The following is a 14,268-nucleotide window of genomic DNA, read 5'->3' as shown; positions in this document are numbered from 1 at the left end:
CACATCAGGCTCCCTGTATGGAGCCTGCTTCTCCCTCTGCCTGTGTCTCTGCCTCTCTCTGTGTCTCTCATGAATAAATAAAATCTCTTAAAAAAATAAATACGTAAATAAAGTCAGTAAGTTTTTTTTTTTTTAGTAAGTTTTTATTTAAGGAATTTTACATGTGATTTTTTCCACTGCTAATCACCATACTTCCTCCAAAGTCAGAATCATAATCTTCAGAATAGCCCTTTTAGAAGGAACTTTTGTTCAGTCCACAGTTGTTGCTGTCAGTCTGGAGTTCTTTCAGCTGGGCTTCTTTGATCTCCACTTGAATATAGAAATACTTCATAAATTCCCTTCCAGTAACCAAGAAGTCAAATTGAAGGAAATACACTGATAGCTATTTTGTCAAGTGATCTAAAATTTTTATTCCTTAATTTTTTCTAATATTCAAAGTCTTACTACTTCTCTTTACTCCATGAGCCTAGCAGAAAATATTACAGGTCTCATTTTCACCACAGCAAGTATGGAAACATAATTTGTGTCTCAATGTAGCGACAATTTATAAATTTTTTAGAAGGAAGCTGTTGAATGAATGAATGAATGAATGAATAAAAGGAAGCTGTTATACCATGCTGAGATTATGATATTGTAGGTACTTGAATTTATAATTAATTAATATGTAAAAGAAAATAAACAGGTAACTTAAATGTATTACCTGTACATGCTCCCATTAATACTGTTATTTAAAAGCTAATCTTGGGGCAGCCCGGGTGGCTCGGCGGTTTAGCGCCGCCTTCAGTCCAGGGCCTGGGCCTGGAGACCCGGGATCGAGTCCCATATCGAGCTCCTTGCGTGGGGCCTGCTTCTCCCTCTGCCTGTGTCTCTGCCTTTCTCCTCTGTCTCTCATGAATAAATGAATAAAATCTTTAAAAAAGTAAAAATAAAAAAAATAAAAGCTAATCTTGAGCTATTGTGTAACCTTGATATGTTTGTATTGTATGATGCAGTTCCCCTTTTAATGACCAAAAAGATAATGGAACGTGACAAATTAACAGTTTGTAATTTGAGACCAATCACTTAACTTGCTAAGCTTCCCTTATCTACACTTCACCTTTCCCTGCATGTATTTTTTTATTATGAAATACTTTGAACAGTATTTTGTAGGGGCACCTGGGTGGCACAGTTGGCTACGGAGCAGACTCTTGGTTTCACCTCAGATTGTAGTCTTGAGCCCTGCATCAGGCTCAGTGCAGGGTTTGCTTGGGATTCATTTGTTCTCTCTCTCTTTCCCTCTCTCCTCCTCCCTTCCCTCTCCCTCTCCCTCCGTCCCTCCCACCTCCTTCCTTTTCCTCTCTCTCCGCCCTTCCCCTCTGTGTTTGCTTGCACACACACTCTCACTTGCTCTGTCTCAAATAAATCTAAAAAAATATATATATATATTATGTGTAATACATAAACTTTTGATGTAACTTGTGTTTACTTTTCAAAATTTTTTTTAAGATTTTATTTATTCATGAGAGACACACAGATTGAGAGAGAGAGAGAGAGAGAGGGAGAGAGGGAGAGAGAGAGGGAGAGACACAGGCAGAGGGAGAAGCAGGCTCCATGCAGGGAGCCTGACGTGGGACTCGATCCTGGGACTCTAGGATCACGCCCTGGACTGAAGGTGGCGCTAAACCGCTGAGCCACCCAGACTGTCCTACTTTACAGTTTTTTAAAAGGAGAGCTCTTTTACCCAGATGCACCATATTTTGACTTATTTCAGTTTCATATTTTGCATAGGTTCAGGTTTTATTTGGTCGTATTGTAAACTTTTTATTGAAATGTGTATGCAGAAAAGTGCATATAGGGCAGCGGTTTAATGCCGCCTTCAGCCCAGGGCCTGATCCTGGGGTCCTGGGATTAAGTCCCATGTCAGGCTTCCTGCATGGAGCCTGCTTCTCTCTGCCTGTGTCTCTCTGCCTGTGTCTCTGCCTCTCTCTCTCTCTATCTCATGAATAAAGAAATAAAATCTTTTTAAAAAAAAGAAAAGTGCATATATTAGAAGTGAACAGCTTGATTAAAAAGAATATTATCATAATCCTAAAGTTTCCTTATGTCTCCTAGTCACTACCAATCCCTTTCCCAAGGATAGCCATTTTCGTTTTTTGTTTTTTTTTTTAAGATTTTATTTATTTATTCATGAGAGACACAGAGAGAGAGGCAGAGACACAGGCAGAGGGAGAAGCAGGCTCCATGCAGGTAGCCTGATGTAGGACTCGATCCTGGAACTCTAGGATCATGCCCTGGGCTGAAGGCAGGTGCTAAAATGCTGAGCCACCCAGGGATCTCCATGAATATTCTGACTTCTAACGTCATAGATCAGTTTTGCCCTTCTTGGAACTTTTATACTTAGACTTACATATACAACTCCTTTGTGACTGGCTTATTTTGCTCAACACTTAGAGTAATACACGTTGTTTATAGTTATAGTTTTGTTGCATTCACCATAATCTATTTATTATTTTAACCATTGATGGACATTTGTATAATATCCATTTTGGAAAATATCCTCTGATTTTTTTTTTCTATTTAAGCTTTATTGAAATAGAGTTTACATGGCATACAATTCACCTTATAAAATGTACAGCTCAGTGATTTGGGTTTTTAGTATGTTCACAATTACAAAGCCATGACTACAGTCAGTTACAGAATGTCTTCATAATGTATCCTCCTCCCCTAAAAATACTAACACGTACTCTATTTTCCAACTTTGCCAGGCCTAGGCAATGACTGACCTATTTTCTCTGTGGACTTGCTTGTTGTAGACATTTTGAATAAATTATACCATATATAGTGCTTTGTGTTTGGCTTTTTTCACTTAACGTAATGTTTTCTAGATCCATCTGTGTTGCATCTGCAACAGGATTGAGTCCAGGGCCACATGTTATATTTTATTGTCCTCTGTCTGGAGTCTTTATTACATGGTTTATTTTTTTTTATATTGTTCTCATACCGTTTACTTTGTTTTATATCTTTAAAGAATATATGTATTTCTTAATCATAAATGATACATGAACACATTACCTTCTAAAAATTGCACAAATTAGGTATGCCTGAGTGGTTCAGTGGTTGGACGTCTCCCTTCGGCTCAGGGCATGATCCCGGAGTTCTGGGATTGAGTTCCACATCGGGCTACCTGTGGGGAGCCTGCTTCCCCCTCTGCCTCTGTGCCTTCTCTCTGTGTCTCTCATGAATGAATAAATAAAGTCATTTAAAAATTGCACAAATTACGCCACCTGGGTAGATCAGTTGGTTAAGTGTCTGCCTTCGGTGCAGGTCATGATCCCAGGGTCCTGGGATGGCATCGCACATTGGGCTCCCTGCTCATTGCGGAGTCTGTTTCTCCCTCTGCCCTTACCCCCCTTCCTTGTGATAGCTCTCTTTCTCAAATAAATCTTTTTTTTTTTTTTAAGATTTTATTTATTTATTCATGAGAGGCAGAGAGAGAGGCAGAGACACAGGCAGAGGAAGAAGCAGGCTCCATGCAGGGAGCCCGATGTGGGACTCAATCCCCGGTCTCCAGGATCACGCCCTGAACCGAAGGCAGACACTCAACCACTGAGCCACCCAGGCATCCCTGTATACATCTTTTTTAATAAATAAATTTTTTATATTTCACAAATTACAAATAAGACAAAAATCCCATTGGTGACCAAAGCCAGTCCCACTTCCTACCCTTTTCCATAGGTCACCACTAAAATTAGTTTGCTCTATAGCCTATCAAATCTATTTCTCTGTCTTCAAGTATGTATGAGTGGTGTTAGAAAATGTATTGTTTATGTTCCTCTCTCTTTATATAAAGACATCTTATGAGGCACCTGGATGGCTCAGTTGGTTGAGCATCCAACCCTTATTTGGGCTCAGGTCATGATTCACGTTTGTAAGATTGAGTCCTTGCTCTGCACTTAGTGGGGAGCCTGCTTCTCCTTCTCCTTTTAGTATCTGAGATAGTGCCTGATTCCTATTATGTCTGGTTCAGAGAAAGTTCATAGTTAGCTGAATGCTGAACACTAGCAAGCTTTTCCTCTGATAATTAGATAAACATTTTTATATATGAAACTTCTTATAGATTATTTCCTTTTGATATCTAGAAGTACTGTTATTTCATCAAAAAGTATAAACATTGGGCAGCTCCGGTGGTGCAGTGGCACCTTCAGTCCAGGGCGTGATCCTGGAGACCCGAGATCGAGTCCCATGTCAGGCTTCCTGCATGGAGCCTGTTTCTCCCTCTGCCTGTGCCTCTGCCTCTCTCTCTCTGAATAAATAGATCTTAAAAAAAAAAAAAAAAACTATAAACATTTTAATAGCTTTTGAGATGGCTGACTGGCTTTCCATGATTATTTCCATATGTATTGACATTTCAAAATAGGTATTTTCCCATAGCTTTAAACTGTTACGGTCTTATTTTCTATTTTGATAGATCTAGCAACCGTTAAAATATGAGTGTACTAACCTTTTTATTTTTTTTTTAAGAGATTTATTTATTTGTTTGGAGAGAGGCGCCTAGGTGGCTCAGTTGGTTAAGCATCTGCCTTCAGCTTAGGTCATGATCTCGGTCCTGGAATAGAGCCTCTCCCTCTGCTCATGCTCGCGTGCTCTCTCTCTCTCAAATAAATAAAAATTTAAAAAGTGAGAGTAGAGGGGGAGAGAGAATATCAAGCAGACTTCTCCCTGAGCATAGAGTCCAATGCAGGGCTCAGTGTCCTGTCATCTTGAGATCATGACCTGAGCCAAAATCAGTCGGACACTTACCGACTAAGTCACCCAGGCTTCCCAACATTTTGAATATATTTAACTTGAAGTATGGCATGAATGAAAATTAGACTTGGTTAAATTATATTTTTAAGCACCGTTATGTCAAGTACTTAATTGTACTATTATTAAAACCTAGCAGATTTTTTTCTAGATGTTTAACTATGATAACCATTAAATTGCAGATGTTATAGGTTTTTTTTCATGAGTTCAAGCAACACTTGGGAATACAACCTTGTCCAGAATATTTGCCACAAAATAAGGACCAATCTATGACTAATTGTTCCTAAGAAAAGATCTTTACCTTTAGGAGTATTATTGGGGTGCCTGGCTTAGTTGGTTAAGTGTCTGCCTTCCACTCAGGTCATGTCCCAGGGTCCTGCATCAGGCTCTATACTCAGCATGGAATCTGCTTGTCCCTCTCCCTCAGTGCCCTCCCCGCCCCCCAGCTTGTGCTTTCTCAAAGAAATAAATACAATCTTTAAAAATAAAAATGCCATGGGGTACCTGGGTGACTCAATGTGTTATGTGTCTGCCTTCACTTGGGTTATCATCCTGGGGTCCTAGGATCGAGTCCCTAGGTTTGAACAGGGAGCCTGCTTCTCCCTTTCCTCTGCCTGTAGCTCCCCCTGCTTGTGCTCTCTCACCCACGTGCAAACTCTCTCTCCATCAAATAAATAAAATCTTTAAAAAATAAAAATAAGGGGCACCTAGGTGGCTTAGTCAGTTAAGCGTCTGCCTTTACCTCAGGTCATGCTTCTTGGGGAGCCAGGCTCTCCCTCTGTCTCCCTCTCTCTTTGTCTCTCATGAATAAATAAATAAAATATTTTTTAAAAAGAAAATAAGGCATCCCTGGGTGGCTCAGCGATTTAACGCCACCTTCAGCCCAGGGTGTGATCCTGGAGACCTAGGATCGAGTCCCACGTCGGGCTCCCTACATGGAGCCTGCTTCTTCCTCTGCCTGTGTCTCAGCCTCTCTGTGTGTGTGTCTCTCTTGTGAATAAATAAATAAAATCTTTTTTAAATTTTTTAAATTAAATTAAAATTAAAAAATAAAGCAGCCAGTGCTCATTATGTTTTCTAACAGCTTAAATATCTTTTACCCACCATTGCCTTCAGCTAGTTTTGTTTTGTTTTGGTACAAAAAGGTGGTTTTATTAAAGCCCAGAGAACAGGACCCATGGGGGAGCCTTGGGCCTTACTACCTTCCCAGCTTGATACAGGGCTCAATCTCATGACCCTGAGATCATCATAACCTGAGCCGAAATTAAGGGTTGGACACTCAGCTGACTGAGAGTCACCCAGGCACTCTTCAGCAAGCAGTACTTAACCATTGCTTTACAGAATCACGTGCCAGACAACTTTTGCGTTAGCAACCTGTTCCCAGTAAAGCAGCCAGGTAAGATTTGGGTCCACCTCTTAACCTCTAGAAATCTAGAAATCCAAGCAGAATACAAGTGACTTAAGAGTAACAAAATAGGCTATAACTTGGATACTTATTAAGAACAAATTATTTTTAATATATCTTATAGCCTCTAAGGTATAGATTAATAGTAAAGTGGGAAGCTCATAGGAGACCTGGAAGCTAGAAGAGAGGAATAGGACATTTGGATCAGGTCTGACCAGGTAAAACAAATATTTGAGTGCTGATCTTGCTTTTTTTTTTTTTTTTTTTTTTTAAGATTTTATTTATTTCTTCATGAGAGACACAGAGGGAGAAGCAGGCTCCCTGCGGGGAGCCCGATGAGGGACTCCATCCCAGGATCCCGGGATCATGCCCTGAGCCGAAGGCAGACACTCAAACACTGAGCCACACAGATGTCCTGCTTTTTTTTCATTTCTAAACTGTTGTTTCGTATGTAGTATTCTCCAATGGCTTTATTTTAGTAAACAAGTATGATGCAGTGTGTATTTTACTTGACAGAATTAGTAAGTTGACTCAGGAACTTCATGGGACTATGTGAAAGAAAATTTCTTAATTACAGGCCAATTGTTAGCTCTGGAATCACTTTTGAAGTACATTTGAAGGCTGTTAACTTATTTTCTGATAATACTTTGTTAAATAGAGTTAGTAAAATGTCATATGAACAAAGTGTTTATTTACATCTGTATAATATGTGTATACTATTGTTTTAAATTCCTTTATGTTGCCTTTACAGGGTTTCAAACAAAACCAAAAAGAAGGAAGGTGCTCACACTTCAATTAAGGAGTAAGTCTACCATCATTATAAAAGTGAATCTTTCATATAAGTTTCACAGTTTGTGGAAAACATGTTTAAAAATTGAAGTGTTAAAAAATGGAGAAGTTAATAAGAAAACTTAAATACATTTTTAATTAAAGTACATTTAACATACAGTGTTATATTAGTGTCAGGTGTAAAACAGTGATTCAACAATTGTACACACTGTTCAGTGCTCATCACAGGTTCAGTCATTTCACCCATGGCCTTATCAACCACCCTCCTGTCAACCACAAGTTTGCTTTCTATATTTAAGAGTCTGTTTTAGGGCACCTGGGTGGCACAGTCCGTTAAGCGTCTGACTCATGGTTTAGACTCAGGTCATCATCTCAGGGTCAGGATTGTGAGATCGAGCCCCATGTCTAGCTCTGTTCAGTGCACAGTCTGCTTGAGTTTCTCTTTGTCCCTCTTCCCCTCTTGCTCATGTGTTCGCTCTCTTATTCTCTCTAAACTAAATAAATCTTTTTTTTTAAGTGGGGTTTTTTGTTTCCTTTTTTCTTTGATCATTGGTTTTGTTTCTTGAATTCCACATATGAGTGAAATCATATGGTATTTATCTTTCTCCAACTGACTTATTTCAGTTATTCTCATTACACTCTCTACATCCATCATTATTGTCTCAAATGGTGAAATCTTTTATGTCCAAGTAATATTCCATTGTGTGTGTGTATGTATGCACCACATCATCTTTATGCCTTTGCGTATCAATGAACAGTTGAAGGTGCTTCCATATCTTGACTGCTGTAGGTAATGCTGTAATATACATAGGGATGCATATATCTTTTTGAATCAGTGTTTTCATTTTCTTTGGGTTACCACCTACCGGTGGACTTACTGAATCATGTGATAATTCCATTTTTAATTTTTTGAGGAATGTCCATACCGTTTTCCATAGTGGCTGTATCAGTTTGCAGTGCCAACAACAGTGCATGGGGGTTCCTTTTTCTCCACATCCATACCAGTATTTGTTATTTCTTGTGTTTTTTATTTTAGCCATTCTAACTGCTATGAGGTGTATCTCATTCTGGTTTTGAAATGCATTTCCCTGATGATTAGTGATGTTGAGCATCTTTTCATTTGTCTGTTGACTATCTTTATGTCTTCCTGTCATCTTATCATTTTTCAACTGGATTGTTTGATTTGTGTGTGTGTTGAGTTGTACACATTCTTTATATATTTTGGATATTAACCCTTAATCAAATATATCATTTGCAAATATCTTCTCCCATTCAGTAGGTTTCCTTTTTGTTTTGTTGGGTTTCTTTCACTGTGCAAAACCTTTTTATTTTGCTGTAATCTGAGTAGTTTATTTTTGTTTTTCTTTGCCTTACCAAAGGAGACATATCTAGAAAAATGTTTCTATAACCTAATGTCAGAGTGATTTCTGCCTTTGTTTTCTTCTAGGAATTTTATGGTTCAGGTCTCACATTTAGGTGTTTAATTCGTGTTGAGTTTATTTTTGTGTATAGTATAATTCTTCAGTTTCATTCTTCTGTATATAGCTGTCCAATTTTCCCAATACCATTTTCCCAATACCATTTGTTCAAGAGATTGACTTTTCTCCATTGTATATTATTGCCTCCTCTGTCAAATAATAATTTCCATGTAAGTGTGGGCTTATTTCTGGTTTCTCAGTTCTGTTCCATTGACATTGGTGTTTTGTTTGTGTGCCAGTACAGTACTGTTTAGATCAGTACAGCTTTGTAGTCTGTTTTGAAATCTGAGATTGTGATGCCTCCAGTTTGATTTGTCTTTTTCAAGATTGCTTTAACTATTCAAGGTCTATTGTGTTTCCATACAAATTTTAGGATTATTTGTTATAGTTCTGTGGATGATGCTATATATTTTGATAATTATGTTTATAGATTGCTTTGGGTAGTGTAGACATTTAATATTCCCCCAGTCCAAAAAATATATATATATATATATATTCCCCCAGTCCATGAGCATGGATCATTTGCGTGATCTTCAATTTCTTTCATCGGTTTTTTATAGTTTATGGTGTACAGATCTATTTAATCCCCTTGGTTAATTTTATTCTTAAGGGTTTTATTGATTTTGGTGCAGTCGTAAATGGGATTGTTTCTTATTTTGTATTTCTGCTAGCTTATTATTACCATATAGAAATGCAACAGATTTCTGTCATTGATTTTGTATTCTGTGACTACTGAATTCATTTATAAATCCTGGTAGTTTTGTGATGTAGTCTTTAGGGTTTTCTATATTTAGTAGTATTAAATACATTTTGATGTCAAAACAATTTGATAAAAAGTTGATCTACATTCTCTCATGATGTCAAAGTATCATCTTAGCAAATAGTGGTTTGGAAAGAAAAACATCTTTATGGTAGAGAGATCCTTAGAATTAGCGATGAGATTGCACCACTGTGGTGGGGCAGCCAGACTTGGTTTTTATTTGTGATTCAGTATGAAATAGACTGAATTATCTATGAAGTGTTTTGATCAAAAGAGTTTAAGTGGAATTTAATCGAATCTAGGGAAAAGATCTACTTTTCCTTTCACTGGAAATAATTGGGGATAGAGCCACATTTGTTTCATTAAATAAAATAAGATAATTATTGCTAATTTTACAAGCTATGATGAGGGTGTTGTAATTTATAAAAGTATTTTATAAGTAATATAAAAGTAATTTATAAAAGTAATTTATATACTCAAGTATTTATAAGTGAAGTGTTACAATGTCTTGAATATCTTTTTAAATGGTTTAGCAAAATGTATGTGAATGTGCAGGAAGCATATATGACTGTTGAATCTTTGTGCTGTGCACATGGGTGTTCATTGTCCTATTTTTTCTGCTTTCTGTGTTTGAAAAGTATGTAAGAAAAAAAAAGAAAAGAAAAGTATGTAAGAAAAATGTTCAGTGTTTTAAATTAGTAAAAGCTGTGTGTCTATCATTGCATTCCTTTTTCACAGATTATCTTACGCTTTCAGTCCATATTCATCTATATTTTATACAGATGTCATCATAGCATTTTGTGCACACGTTTATATCCTCACTTAACATGACATTTTAATGTTTTTTACATGTTATTTCTGTTGGATTGTTTGCCTACACGTTATGCCGCTGTTTGTTTAGTTAGTAGTTTTTAGCATTCTGGATAACGTTGCAGTGGGTACTTTTTTATATGTGATTCTGTTCTTTCATAGCCTTCCGGTAAATGTCTGTTGGGACTATGTAATGGAAGATTGTAGACATTATGGTTCCTGATGGATATTTCCATGTTGCTTGAGAAGCAGATTTTGAAAAATATTTTTTAAGTTTTAAAACAAGCATTGCATTCCTGGGAGGAGTATTTTTAAAATTACATAAATCATCATACTTAAAAACATAATTACCCAGGGGCACTTGGCTGGCTTAGTTGGTAGAGCATGTGACTCTTGATCATGGGGTTGTGAGTTCGAGCCCCATGTTGAGTATAGAGATTACTTAAAAATAAAATCTTAAAAAAAAAAAATTTTAAGGATAGTTACCCATAATTCATTCTTTGATTAAAGGCGTTTTCATTGAGTTGAAGTTCTTTAGCTAGGTTATTCAGCCAAGTCTAAAGAGGTAAATGGCAAAATTAGGGCCTAAATGGGCTAAAATGTTCCAGGCAGAGATTGTATAAAGCCAGACCGACCAGTAGGTCATTGTATTTCAAGGCCTAAGTGGATCTACTGTCATTTCCCTGTTCCTCATGTCACTTGGCCTCCTTATTATCCACCCCCATCCATGGTAATTTCCTCCCTTTGAGTCTGCTCTCTAGTTATTTCTGTTATTATTTATGCATGCGTCTTTCCTCTATCATTAGAGGCAAGGCACTACATCTTAGTCTTAATTATTTCTTTGATATCTGGCACAGGTTCTTCAAGTCTAGGATGGGCTTAGAGCATAGACAAGAGGATGTCATAGGAAAGAGGAAATGAGGGAAGCCTGAGTGACTCAGTGTTTGAGCATCTGCCTTCGATTCAGGCGTGATCCTGGGGTCTTGGGATTGAGTCCCACATCAGGCTCCCCACAGGGCCACCCAGGTATCCCTTAAGTTTATTCTGTAGAGATCACTGTATGCTGTCATATTGCTTTCCCCAAAGAATAAACTAGTTAATAATGCCTTTATTCTTCCCACTTATCTAATTGCTAGAATATCTGTTTGTTATCATTTAAGAGTTATTTCTTTTTCCATTGTTATTTATAAAATACATGATCTAAAGTAGTTTGAATCTATTTTTGAACATATTACAGGTTTTCCCCAATACCTGAAAGTAGAGCATTTCTGTGAAACCTTTCATGATCTGAAATGGCATAAAGCCAAGAAGCAATTACCATTTACCATTACTTTAAATGGAAAATTTTTTAGTATCCCAAATGACAAAAATAACCACTCAGGATTTTCTGGTATCTTAGTACACAACTTGCTATCGGATGCACAGACTAAATGGAGCGCGGATGCTCACAGTTCATAAATACAGCAGCTGGATGCTGACTGAGATGCCGGGGAAGGAGCCTGGCAGTGCCTCTAGAACAGCCTCTACAAAACACACGCCAAACATGATTTTTGTTTTTTGCCTTTTTCACAAAAACGTAAATCCTCTTTGGATTTCTTTTGGTTAGTGAAAACAGGTGCTACTAGTGTAGGTCTTCAGTACAAAGCGGAGTGGCCTACCACAAACTTTTGAAAAGCATGGAGATACTTGTATTCAGTTTATTCTTTTAATTATTACTATTTTTTAAACTACATTGTTGGGGCGCCTGGGTCTCTTAGTTAGGCCTCCAACTCTTGATTTCGGCTCAAGTCATGATTTTGGGGCCATGGGGATGAGCTCTGCTCTCAACATGGTCCGCTTGTCCTTCTCCTTCTGCTCTTCCTCCAGCTCATGCACTCTGCACATGTGCTCGCGCGCGCACGCTCTCTCTCTCTCTCATTGTGTCTCTGAAATAAATAAAAAACTACATCATTGCTTGTTATGTTGAGCAATTTGATAGGAAGATATGTGTAAATGAAGAACAGTGCAGAAATATATTAGGCTACCTGCCATTTATGTAAGTAAATGTTTGTATACATATACATGTGTGCATTGATGGTTACCTCAAGGTGATACTCAAAGTAGCTCTGAAGTGGGACTAAAGGGTACATATGCAAGGGACATTTCACAGCATACCCTTCGAAGTTTTGTGTTTGTATGTATGTGTGTGCTGTGTATGTTTAGTGAGAGTAAAAATAAATGATACGTAGTTGAAATAAATCTAAGATGTTTCTATCATCACATCTTTCAACTTTGTAAATTTTTCATTTTTCTAGGTAATTCATACAGTGTTCTCTGTGGTGAGTGCGTTTTCCTCCATGTTTTTTTGGAGAATACTCCATACCAGCATATTAAGCTGCCTTGCTTTTTAAAATTGCATGATCTTTTTATATAGAGATGTGTACTATATACTTCTTTAATTGAGCTCTTATGGATGGAGTTTTAGGTTGTTCCCAATTGTTTGCTATTTAATGCCACAGTTAGTATTCTTTTACACAATTCTTTGTGTAGATTTAGGATTACCTCAATAGAATCTAGGATTCTAATCTAGATTTAGATTTTAGAATTAGCACTGCTAGATTGAAGAGAACATGCATCTTTAATCTTAATAGTTTTTTGCCATGTTACTCTCAGTAGAGACTATTAATATTCTTACCAATGTTGTTTAAAAGCTCTTGGCCACATTCTATTTAATGTCTGAAATCTTTGGATCATTGTCAATCTAATAGTTGGAAATGGTTATATAACTATAACTTTTTATGATTATAAAGTTCAGTATCTTTTCATATGTTTAAGAGCTATAGGTTTTTGCTGAAAACTTTATGAATGTCACCTTTGCCCACTTTTTTTTTTAAGATTTTATTTATTTTTTTATGAGAGACACAGAGAGAGAGGCAGGGACACAGGCAGAGGGAGAAGCAGGCTCCATGCAGGGAGCCCGATGTGGGACTCGATCCCTGGTCTCCAGGATCACTCCCTGGGCCGAAGGCAGTGCTAAACCGCTGGGCCACCAGGGCTGCCCTTTGCCCACTTTTTAATTGGGATGTATGTTTTTCCTTTTTGACTTGCAAGAATTCTTGATATGTTATGGAAACCATTCCACTGGGATAGGAGTTACAAATACTTGTTTCTAGTTTATCTTTTATTGATCTTATTTTTGGTGTAGTTGTTGTTGCCATCTTGACAGAAATGTTTAATTTCCTATATCTATATGATTATTTTCCTTTTATCATTTTACATATTTCTGTTTACTCTCTTTAAATTCTGGTTTTTCGGGCAGCCCGGGTGGCTCAGTGGTTTAGCGCTGCCTTCGGTCCAGGGCGTGATCATGGAGACCTGGGATCAAGTCCCATGTCAGGCTCCCTGCATGGAACCTGCTTCTCCCTCTACCTGTGTCTCTGCCTCTCTCTCTCTCTCTCTCTCTCTGTGTGTGTGTGTGTGTCTCTCATAAATAAAATCTTTAAAAAATAATAATAATTTAAAAATAAATAAATTCTTGTTATTCGGTGCACCTGGCTCAGGTTGTGATCCCAGGGTTCTGAGATCGAGTTCCGCTTGAGCTCCCCACAGGGAGCCTGCTTCTCCCTCTGCCTGTGTCTCTCTGCCTCTCTCTGTGTGTCTCTCATGAATAAATAAATAAAATCTTAAAAAATAATAATTCTTGTTTTTCAAATTTTACATAGTTGATTCTCATTCACAGGTTGTGTATAGGCAAATTTGCCTGCTTGCTGAAATTTATCTATAATGCCCAAATCAATAATCATTGCTTTTGCCATCATTTGCAGACAAGTGCAAAGTGGCAAGAAATTGGAGTCCTCTGACACAGACATTCACAGTTGAGCTGAGCAGTGCTTGGTCTTCATCTTTCTTCTTTTAAAGACTTCATTTATTTATTTGGAGAGAGAGGGAGGGAGAGAAAGAGTGTGCGTGTGCACCAGGGGAGGGAAAGAAGATCCCAAGCAGACTCCACGCTGAGTGCAGTGCACTACCGTGAGATCATGACCTGAGCCAAAGTCATGAGTCGGATGCTTAACTGACTGAGCCACCAAGGCACCCCTCCGTATTCATCTCTGAGCCACCAAGGCACCCATCTGTCACCATCTTTCTTTTTTTTTTTTAAAGATTTATTTTTATTTATTTATGATAGAGAGAGAGAGAGAGAGAGAGAGAGAGAGAGGGAGAGAGAGGGATGCAAAGAGAGAAGCAGGCTCCATGCCGGGAGCCCG

General features: G+C 37.8%; 1 protein-coding gene across 1 annotated transcript in view; it reads left to right on the top strand.

Annotated features, from left to right (window-relative positions):
• SMN (survival motor neuron) overlaps positions 1–14,268 on the top strand; it is a 41,235-nt gene that overhangs the window by 21,350 nt on the left and 5,617 nt on the right. Inside the window, 1 exon segment of the mRNA NM_001003226.2 lies at positions 6,939–6,989. Coding sequence (NP_001003226.1) covers positions 6,939–6,986 — 48 coding nt within the window. The 3' untranslated portion in view covers positions 6,987–6,989.

Source organism: Canis lupus, chromosome 2, assembly GCF_011100685.1.
Source record: "Canis lupus familiaris isolate Mischka breed German Shepherd chromosome 2, alternate assembly UU_Cfam_GSD_1.0, whole genome shotgun sequence".
Taxonomy (NCBI): Eukaryota; Metazoa; Chordata; class Mammalia; order Carnivora; family Canidae; genus Canis; species Canis lupus.
The sequence above is the reverse complement of the archived record's forward strand: the minus strand, read 5'-3'. Positions and strand labels throughout refer to the sequence as shown.